General features: G+C 39.3%; 1 protein-coding gene across 1 annotated transcript; it reads right to left on the reverse strand.

Moving 5' to 3' along the window:
• Positions 1-592: 592 nt before the first annotated feature.
• LOC109378045 (nuclear body protein SP140-like protein) lies at positions 593-11666 on the reverse strand. Its single transcript, XM_019634496.1, has 4 exons — positions 11520-11666; positions 4064-4226; positions 2817-2976; positions 593-759 (listed from the first exon to the last, which is right to left on the reverse strand). The coding sequence occupies exons 1-4, from the start codon at positions 11549-11551 to the stop codon at positions 608-610; spliced, it is 507 nt and encodes a 168-aa protein (XP_019490041.1). The 5' UTR covers positions 11552-11666; the 3' UTR covers positions 593-607.

Here is an 11666-nt window from a genome sequence, read left to right on the forward strand (position 1 = left end):
TCTGCAAAATGGGCACATAAATAATACTAACCCCTAATGGCAGTGTGAGCACTAAACCACAACTGCCAGAGTGAACATTCAATAATTGAGCTCTTAAATGTAGTTGTTTTTACAGTATTTTCTGCCTCTTTTCCTCGTCTTTCATTTCCCCTCCTTCCTTTTCTCAAAGTACCCACATCCTCGTCTCCACATCTCTACCACTCCCTGTCTTCTCTCTCTAAATCACTGCCTTTCTCTTTAAATATTCCTGCTCTTCAACATCGTCCCCCACATTTAAATCAGTTCCTTCATCTGTGATCATCAAGAGTCTCCACTTTGATGTTGACCTTGGGCCCGTAGTTCTTAGCCCTTCACCGTTTCGTACTGATCTTCTCCTAAGATTCCTTGTAAATCACAATTACTTCCAGGTCATCATTCTCTTTAAATCTGTTTTCCTGACTGAAACACTGGATTCCTGTTCCTTTGACTTTGTCACCTGGCCAATGGTCTCTTGTCAAAGCCCCTCCACCAGGATCAGCCTCTGGTCACCCATTCACACAAACACCCCTCCCGGCCTTCTCCATGCTCCTCCGTGTTTCTTCCCTGATTCCCAGTCTCCACTCAGGACTCAGGACCCCACCTCCCTTTCTCCTTTGTTCTTATCAGGAGATTCAATTTTTATGTGGTCGCAATCACCTTGTTCCATGTTTGGTTCGATAGCAGACCTCTCCTCCAATTCTTCATCATCAATTTCTGGGAAAAAATTTTTGTCTAGTATCACTGAAGAGACAGCAAAGGAAGAGGACAATTTAGAGATCTCCATTCAGACCAAGGATGTCATCTCAAATTTATACATTTAGGAGTTTCCAGCCCTTGGGTCACTCAGGGCTCAGTGGGTCCCAATCCTCATGGTAAAGATCCCCCTTCATCCCTGGAACAGAAAGGAGGACCCCCAACAAGGGAGCCTACACGTCTCCCACACAGAGAGGGCCACTCAACTGTCAGGATGAAGGAGTCATGGATACATCGTGAGCCTGCTACTCATGTAAGAAAAATTCAGATGTCCAGGAAAACACATAAATACTGAAAGTGAAAATTGTTTTCTGACTGTTCAAACTGTAAGGAAGAAACAGAGGGATTTCCTTGGTGGAAGAACTAGGGTCCTAGTGAGCTGCACGTGTATAAAAGAGGAAGCCCAACAGCTTTAACGATGGGGCTGGACAAGAGGAGGGTTGACTGAATTGGGTCAGGGAGGATGAGCACTTCCTAGAGGACAAACAAGAGCAACTAGACAGACCTTCCGGGGGTGCTCAGGTCCCAGGAACAAAGGAAGAACACTCCCTGAAGCCTAAAGCAGGATGCACATTGTGGTGCTGGGGGGACGTCCCAGAGACGCCTGGACCAGGGACCCGGGAGGCTGCCAGAGAGGGCAGGCCAGGGCACTAACCCAGGTCCCTGCATGATGGTACCCAGCAAATGTAGAGAGGAGGAAATAAACCAAGAAGCCCAGGTGGGAAGGGCTCTTCAGGCAATTGGGGAAGAAGACAGCAAGGAACCAATGTGCCCACAATGCCCCAGGGCGGATGGCAAGCATATCTCCTGGGGCAATGAATCTGTTTATAAACCTTGTAACCTGCAGTATGTTTTTATTGTGTAGGAAATAACCTCAAATTCCTTAGCTTTTGATGCCAGGTATTCCAATACCTTTGTTTTAAAACCTATCCCTCTTGAATCAATTCCCACAGTCTGCTTCTCACTCTGAGTGAAATCTAATTTGTCCCTGTTTTGCAGGCACACTGGACCCCTCCACACTCTATTTCTTTTCCTGCAGCATCTACCCTCCTCACTTCAGGTAATCGTTTTTCTTGTGAATTCTCCATTGTTATTTGGAGATGTTGGCTGGGACCAAACTGTGTTGGAATAAAAAGTTTTCTAGGCAAGTCAAAACAAAAATCACCTGAATGCATCTTCTTTACTGAGTCCCAGTTTAAAAAGAAAATCATGCCTTCTCAGGAAAAAGTGGAGATTTAAACCTGTAGGTTTGTAGAGTGTCATAAACCACCTCTGGCAGAGCAACTGGTTTTGTGATATTGGATTGTTTATCACCCAGTTGTAGAGAATGAGTTAATAACACCATTTCTCCTTTAAGGGCAGATTTGACCTGAGGTTAACTTTCTTGCTCATTACTCTGGACACCAGATAAAGGTGGCATGTCTTTTGTGTTTCCAGGCCAAAAAAGGGTTTAGGGTGAAAAGTGACCTGTGATTGTAGGTAGATAACATGTGTGTGGCCTGTGAGGGACTGTATGTGAACTATCAACCATTTTTGGTCTTCCTTCAGTGTGGTGACTCTTGTAACGTGGCTTCCCTCGTGGGGCTCCTGGAAGCTATGACTGCAGAGTGGTTACATGAGACATTGACTCCCATGGGCATGGTGCTGCTGAGGCAGGATGCATCCCGCACCCACAGCCAAGCTGTCACTCAAGGAAGGCGGCAGTCAACTTAAGGACTGCTGTGCGGATCGCTGCAAGGGGTCCCACACAGGAGGAGAAACTGATGCTGCCTTTCTGGGATGCTGTGTTCCCTGTCATTTGTCCTTCTAAGTAAATCTGATGCCACTGTGGGTCTGGTTGTCCTGTGAGTCTAAATGCCTAGTTAAGCAGACCTTGTGCCATAGCCATTATACCACAAGCTTTGAGAAGCCTCATGATATGTCTGTTTTCTGAACTGCTGTATCCCCACTGCCTGGCATGGTGTGAGGTAGATGGCAGGAAATCCACATATACCTGTGGGAAAAAATGGCCCTGGACATCAAAAGCAGGTAATAAACCAAATTACCATCTCTGAAGCTTTTATAAATGCATTTTAAATTGGGGTAATTCTTCATCATGACTTTGCTGAACAATTCTCTTAGAAGTGACAGGTCAAATTTTTCCTCCAATTCAGTGAGAACATCGTACACCACTTCTTGTACAGAATTCCGTTTTCTACGAGACTCCTTAAAAATAATGAAGAGGGAAAATATAAATACAGACTTGCAAAATAAACAGGAACCCTAGAAACTGATTTTATGGTTAATGTATTGCGATTTCCATACATGGGTATCTTATGTAAAGTTTTAGAATTTCTATATATTTTTATGACTACTAAGTGAAACAAATCTTTCCTCCTTAAAAACACCCATTTGTGAGTCTGATCTCCTCACCCTCATTTACATGAGATGGAAGAAAGAACAATTTTGACAAATGAAAAATGAGTTCAAGTTATATAATCTTTAGCCCATTTAGAGCCCAGTGAAATATATTAGAAATAGACTTAGCAGGTGGGTGATGAGCAGCTGTTCTACTGACTGGACAACCTTTTCCCAGGACTGGCTTGGCCTGGAAGGGCTCACGGAAGCCAGCTGATGACTTTCCTCCTACTGTGAACTTTGCCATAGAGAAAGCACCTTCCTACGGAAAGAGAAGTCTTGCATCTCCGTTTCTCCACCTAGGTCTTTTCCTAAATTAACCTAAACCCCAAGATGCCAGAAGTATCAGAAGCAAGAAAAAAGAGGAAAGGAAACCGCAACTGTTAAAGAAAGTATAGCTAGCATCTATTTCCAAAATTGTCCTAACAAGACATTACTTCTCTGTGGGTTTTAATCTTCTCAGATCTAAGTTGAAATGAAATGCTGTGTCAATTACTATTTCATTAAATCAATTCATTAGATTTTTCATCCATTCATTAAAATTACTTTTAATTCCTAGTTTATGCTATATTTTACGCATTTTTACAAGGCATTATACATCTACGGAGCACACCCATGTCAGATCCAGCCTATCTCCATTGCGATTCACCCTGACTCCCATGGGCGCCATGGAGCACCGTTCCTTCAGTTAGGAGCAGGACTGTCCATAGTGGTGCCTGCTTCTCCTCTCTCTTTTTACCTTACAGGAACACTTACAGCAATACTGGAAAAGGTCCCCGCTCATAGGAGACTCTATCATCGGCTAGTTGTGCCCCTACTTTTTAGTCTGGTACATCAAAGTGTAACTTAGTTTGGGGCCTGTTTACCAGATTATGACATAATAAACCTCACTTACTTCATATGTTTCATTGGTGATGAATCCACGGTCACGGAGAAGTTCAAAAAAAGGAAATGGACGTTGTATTGCATCTGAAATGTCCACCTTACATTTTCTGAAGTGCTCGAGAGCAGCCTCATGGTCTTGCATGTGGCTTCTGTTCTGGTCTCCTGAGGATGTTCTAGAGAGGAAAGAAATTATGTGAGAGTGGTCAAGATTTTGAGATGCTCGTGGGGGCTCTAACATTTTATATATGAAGGTTAAGTAGTGAAGAACCAACACATATAAAATAAGTGGTCCTGAATAGAGAGTAGAAAAAAAATGGAATTGAAGCAATAAACCAAGATATGATAGAAAGAAGCATGGAACATGAGAGACTTACATAGTGCTGAAAAAGTTCACTCTGTCCTGGTAAAAGCCATTGTAAAGTTATGTTATTCTAAACACATCTAGAGTATTTTTTATTAAAATAATTTTAATTGCCCTTACATATCTCTTTGGAAGATACTATATTAGAAGTCAGCCTCTATCACTGCCAGTTTCATTTTTATTATTTATTTATTATTTATGTATTTGGAATGACACTGGATCTTTATTATGTTCAAATAAATTTTTATTAAAGTTATTGGAGTGGCATTAGTTAGTAAAATTATATAGGGTTCAAGTGTACATTTCTATAATACATCATCTATAATTGCATTGTGTGTTCACTACCCAGAGCAAGTCTCCTTCCATCACCATATATTTGACCCCTTTTACCTTCTTCTACTACTCCTCCACCCACTTTCTTTTTGATAATCACTAAACTGTTGTCTGTGTCTATGATTTTGTTGTTTGTTCATCTTGTTCGTTTGCTGCTTTCAGCTTTGCATCTCACATATGAGTGAAGTCATATGGTTCTCAACTTTCTCTGTCTGGCTTATTTTGTTTAGCATGATAATCTCAAGGTCCATCCATGTTGTCACAAATGGCAGTATTTCATCTTTTTATGGCCGAGTAATAATCCATTTTTTTACATGTACCACATCTTCTTTATCTTATTATCTATAGAAGGACACTTGGGTTGTTTTCATGCTTTGCCCACCATAAATATTGCTGCTATGAACATAGGGGTACATACATCGTTATGGATCAATGTTTTCAGATTATTGGAGTTGATACCCAGATGAGGGATTGCTGGGTCATATGGTAATTCAATTTTTAATTTTTTGAGGCACCTCCATAATGTTTTCCATCATGACTGTACCAATTTACATTCCCACCAGCAGTGTATGAGGGTTTCTTTTTCTTCACAACCTCTCCAACACTTGTTATTACTTGTCTTGTTGATGACAGCCATTCTAACAGGTGTGAGGTGACATCTCATTGTGGTTTTGATTTGCATTTCCCTACCAGCTAGTGCAGTTCAGCATTTTTTTTTTTTTATAACGCTGTTGGCCATTTGTGTTCTTCGGAGAAGTATTTGTTTAGATCTTCTGCCCATTTTTTAATTAGATTTTGTCTTTTCATTGTTGAATTCTATGAGATCTTATATATTTTAGATATGAGTCCCTTATTGAACGTGTTGTTTGCAAATATCTTCTTTCATTCAGTTGGTCGAGTCTTTGTGTTGTTGATGGTTTCTTTTGTTGTGCATAAGCTTTTTAGTTTGATGCAGTTTTATTCATTTACTTTTACTTTAACTTCCCTTGCCTTTGAGGTCAAGTTCATAAAATTCTCTCTGAACCTAAGGTCCATATGTTTAGTACCTATGCTTTTTCTATGCAATTTATTGTTTTAGGTCTTATGTTTAGGTAGGTTTTTGATCCATTATGAGTTTATGTTGGTGTATGGTGACAAATGGCAGTCTAGTTTCATTGTTTTACATGTGGCTTTCTAATTTCCCCAGCAACGTTTATTGAAAAGGCTTTCTTTTCTCCGTTGTACGTTTTTGGCCCCTGTGTTGAAACTTATCTGGCCACATATATGTGGGTTTGTTTCTGGGCTCTCAATTCTATTCCACTGTCCTGTGTGTCTGTTTATTGCCAACACCATGCTGTTTTGATTATTGTCACTGTGTAGTATAAATTGAAGTCAGGGAGTGTGACACCTCTAGCTTTGTTCTTTTTTTTTTTTCCAGGATTACTTTGGCTATTTGGGTCTTTTGTGATTCCATACAAGTTTGATGATTTTTTGTCCTATTTCTCTAAAAATATTCTATTGGTATATAACTTCGGGTAATATAGCCATTTTAACTATGTTGATTTTTCCAATCCATGAACATAAAATATCTTTCCATTTCTTTGTGTCTTCTTCAATTTCTTTTAATGTCTTATAGTTTTCAGTGTATAGGCTCTTTACATACTTTGTTAAGTTTATTCCTAGGTATTTATTCTTTTTGCTGCAATAGCAAAAGGAATTGTTATTTTTTTTCATTTCTTTTTCTGAAATTTCATTATTAGTATATAGAAATGCAACACATTTTTGTACATTGATTTTGTACCCTCAAGTTTACTGTATGTGTTGTTTGCTTATAATAGTTTATTTGGTGGAGTCTTTAGGGTTTTCTATATAAGGAATCATGTCATCTGCAAAAAATGACAATTTAACTTCTTCATTTCCAATTTCGATGCCTTTTATTTCTTTCTCTTGCCTGATTGCCCTGGCTTTAATTTGTACAACATTGAGATGGAGCAAGTAGTTCATCTCCAGAGGAATAAAATACAATGGAATAACAATGGTATCTCACTTTAAAATGCATCTTAATTAACACCTAAAGTAAATCTCAGAAAGATAAGTACAAGGAGTCCCCTCTGTGATCTATGGCAGTGAAGAAAAATACCATTCTGAATTATAAAACCAGTTCATAAATGATAAGACATGATTTAACAATGATATGACCAAGTATAAATTGAAATTTCACAAGAATATTAGTCATTTCTCCTGGAACTTTTGCTTTAATAAAAATCTGCCTGTGGTATTGTGTATACAGTGACTCTGAATTTCAGAAATGGCTGCTGCTTCCTGTGATAGTAATTGTTAACTAGAGCCTGTAATGCTAGTTCTTAGTTGATCTTTCTATTTCTCTGACAATAATGTATTAATACATATCATGTATTCCTAAATGTTATGAAAATGCATAAGCTTTCTTGTTTCAAACCAGGAGAGAATCATTGGCACTTCCCAGTACCCAATATGTATCAGGGGGTAATAATGTTACATTAGTGTGTCAAATTCTGTAAAAAAACAAGTTTCTGGTGAAACAAAGCAGGTTGAAGACAAGCATTTGTTTTCTCTCTAATTAAAAACTCCATTAGAATGATCATATAGAAATTGTGTTCACAAAGACCGAGAGAATGGCAGGGTGTCAATGAGTAAATGAGAGACTTCAACCAAAATCTATAGGACAAAATAATGGTCAGAGGAATATTAATTGCTATTGTAGGTGGAGGTTGCTCCCAGCAGTCATGTCAGGAAATTGCACAGAAGCTGCTTTCTACTTCAGGGCATTTGCTGATCCTCAGTTTTGACACCCTCGATTTGTGAGAGGGACAGAAACAAAGCCTAAAATCCATATGGTGTGAGGAGTTAATGGGAGTCCAGACAATAGCCATCATTTCTTCACAGTGAGAATAAAGGGAAGGGCGGGGAGGGGGGGGGACAATGCGAGCTTGGAATTGCATTTCTAATAAACCACTTGGGTGACTCCAGGTTCTCTCAGACCTTGACTTTGTTTAAAGCGTTTCTTGATGGACTGTGTCCTCAGGCACCTTGACTTTGTAAAAAGAAATCCTCGCCAAAATCTAGTGCCTTCATTGCAGGTCTAAATTTCACCCACAAATGATGTTTTTCAAATACAAGTGAGTACACAGTAAAAACACACACACACACACACCCAGCTATATAATCTTTGTGAATAGGGTGTGGAAAAGAAAAATAGTGATTTTATAGAGGAGAAACCTACAAACACCACTTAAACCAAATGCTCAAGGACAATAGCCATGGTTACAAGCCTGGTTGACATCTCCCCTGATATGATGTGATGAGAGGGGACTTCACCCCTGTAGTATTCATTTATAAAACCCATAACCCAAGTCTAATTATGAGAAAAACATCAAGATGAACCCAAATTGAAAGACATTCTACAAAATGCCTGACCAGTATTCTTCAAATTGTCAAGGTCATGAAAATCAAGGAAAGACTGAGAAGCTGTCACAGGCCAGATAGAACGGGTGACAGGATGGCTGAAGGCAATGTGGCCCTGATTGAATTCTGGAACAGAGTGAGGACTGTAGTGGAAGAACCGATGAAATTAAAAATGTGTGTGGTTTAGTGAACAGTGAGGTGCCAATGTTGGATTTTTAGGTTTGACAAACGTCCTACAACAGCGTAAGAGGATAATGTTACAGGAAGTGAAACTGGGTTGTAGTTACAGAAACTTCTGTACTATCTTTGCAAGTTTCCTGTAAATATAAAATTATTCCAAAATAATAGTTTATTTAAAAAAACTTTGATAGTGAGAATAGTAGAAACAATAGAAAACAGGATCAAGAACACCTCGTACCTTGAACATGTCACACGCTATATGAAACCTCGTTAATCTGTGTGAGTTTTTCTATTGAGAACGGAAACGTACAGCAAACATCACCCGCCCCTGTGCAATGAGAGGAGCTGCCCCTGTGGGATCGGGCTCAACACGCAGCCGATCACTGTCACTATCTGTATTCGTCTTAATAGTGGAAATCCGGGCCAACGCAGTAAGGCAAGAAAAAGTACTAATAAGTGTAAGGATTAGAGGTAAAGAAACAAAACTGTCATTATGTATATAATGTGTAAATTCATATATGTCTCCATATAAGTTATTAAAATCAGAGAGTGGCAGAGTTTTGATTCATTTCTATATCTTAACAGGCAACTAGAAGGTTGATTTTAAATTTTGCTGATTTAAGAGCATAAAGGTATCAAATATCCATAAATAAATCTAGCAGAATATGTATAAAACCTCTTGGGAGGAAAACACATTTTTATTAGAAAACGTTTTCCAGTTAAAAATATACATATGCCATCTTAATGAGATAGAAGACACATGTTAAAAGATGTCAATTCTCTTCAAATCAATTTATAAATTCAGTGGAATCCCAAGCAAGATCCCAAAATAGTTTCTAACAAGTTGATGTGAAGATGCAAAGGGCCCAGACACTTTAAAAAGAAAAAAGGATGAGAAAATTTACTCCTCCCGATATCAAGAGTTCATATGATGCCGTCGTCACTATGACAGTGTCATATGACACAAGGAGAGGCCCTCATAGGTCAATGGCAGAGAAGAGAGAGCACAGAAACAGACCCTGCATATAATGGACACTTGGGTAAAGGGTGGCACTGCAAGTCAGTGGGGAGAAGGATGGTTAATGAAACAATGGCTCCCTGAGAAAAACTGATAAGGATAATGATAGATCAAACTGTAGATGAGATGGGAAGCAATTCATTCTCAGATAAAACAGAAAATGTGAAAAATAATTCATCCAGATGCAGATTGATAACCAGAGGTGAGGGGAGAGCTGCCCAGCTCAAGCATAGCGAAAAGGGGAGTAAAACCCTGGCAGGAATGTGAAAAAGGAAGTAAAGCAACACAGAAATGAAACTGCAGACAGAGTCAATCTCAAGGAATAACCCAGAGGATGAGGAAGACATCCCCAAGGCACTTACATCACATTGAAACCTAAATAAGTAAAGCAACAGTGTGCAGATGGGCTGATAGAATAACAAAATGTGGGTTACAGTCAAGCTTGCAGAGCTGTCTAAGCACATTAAGACCCTCCCCTCAAAAATAAAAGCAATCAACTTTTAAAATTAGAAATAACAAACACAAAAACACTAAAATAAAATAATTTTCAGGGAATTAAAATTGGAAACAACCATTATGAACAGAAAATTTTAAAAAACTAAAGAGATGCAAGTATTAGGGGGCAGAAGAAGCTGTAAAGGCTAAAGTTGCACCAATGAAAATAATTTTGCCCCAAAATTGAGAAATAAACAATTTTCAGAGATACTGGAGAAGAAACTATCCCTGAAATAGAGGTAGAATCGAATCTGCCACCCTAAAGAACACAGGAACGGTGCTTGAAGACAGTGTGCCTGGAATTCATCAGTAACTTTCTGTGTCACTTTATTTATTTGTAATAACGAGGCTGCATGTATCTTATCAAATCAATACTGTAAAAAGTTTATATTCTAAATTTCAAGATTTAATAAGAGAGAAGTCACCATAAACAATGTTAAAGACATGGAATGTATACTTATAATATTCAGTTGATATAGCAAACTCTCCGTTATCATTAAAAAAAGGACAATTACCTCAACTGATAACATTCACCTCAACTTACCTCATTGGTCTAAAATAAACCAGCAAGCAATTCACAGAACAGGCAATTTAAATGGCCAATGGGCACAAAAACATGTTCAAGCTCCCCTGTAATCAGGTAATGCAAGATGCACCTCTTTATCCAGCACCAACGTAAAGTCTGGGTGGGGGAGACGGTTCATCTCATTAGCCAGAGGTAGGAGAATACATTAATTCAGCCACTAAGAGGCAATTTGTCAGGATCTATAAACAATTATAGTACCCTTTGCCTCAACTATGTTACCTTTTAGATTTTGACACAAGACAAATACTTGGATACATGCAAATCATAAAGAAATATAAAATCATTACTGCCTCAATTTGTTGATAACAGTGAACAATTGAAAACAAATAAATGTCGGTCAAGAGATGGTAATGTGGTTTAAAAAGTCATGGTACATCCATTCCATGGAGTAGTATGTAGCTGTTAAAAAGATTGAGGTAAATCAGTATGTTTATTACAGTAAAAGATGTTTACCCTTTTCCTTGTCAGAGGTTTAACCCAGAGAAGAAAATCAAAGTAAAAATAAAAGCACTCAGCCTGCACTAGTCTTTCTCATCTTGGTCCTTTCTTTTCATTTTACTCCCTTTGACCCAGATCAGTGCAGGGAGAACCCAGGCCCATGGTTAGAGATGGGACTAGCTGGAGCTGACCCGTTCCCAGGTCATGTACGAGACCACAGCACTCAGTGTTTGCAAACAACTCATGTGTTTATCCTGAATTTTATGTTTTCTAAAGTACCTTCTTTGAAACAACCTAGGTGAAGGTCCAGGAGGCCTGAGGGAAATGAGGAGGTTCAGAGGTCACAGGAAATAACAATCGCTGTCTCAAAGCGTCAGACAGCGGACTCCTGAGGGTCCTGCCAGCTGAGCAGTGGTTGTAAAACAAGAGTCACGTGGGGGTGGAACGCTGGACTCACACCAGCAGCTGTCCTGCTGCAGTTTAAAAACCGGATTTCTCACTACATATTCCTGCATTTCATTACATTGCATGTGAGTGTTCTTATCTAAGGTTAAGGTTTAGATGAGTGTCTATCAGCCCCGAAAGCAGCAACATGGCCAGAGAGAAAGTTAAAGGAAGAGAGAGAGACTGACCTGGTGCTGAGGTCGCTGCCCCCACTGGCCATCGCTCTGTCCCGGGAACTGCCTGGCTTCTGATCCCTCCAGTCTCTCCCTCCTGAGTGCAGGGAGGCTGAAGCCCTGAGCAGGAAGCCTACCAACTGACTCACACAGACAAGGCTC

The sequence above is a fragment of the Hipposideros armiger genome, unplaced genomic scaffold (assembly GCF_001890085.2).
Source record: "Hipposideros armiger isolate ML-2016 unplaced genomic scaffold, ASM189008v1 scaffold_1709, whole genome shotgun sequence".
Taxonomy (NCBI): Eukaryota; Metazoa; Chordata; class Mammalia; order Chiroptera; family Hipposideridae; genus Hipposideros; species Hipposideros armiger.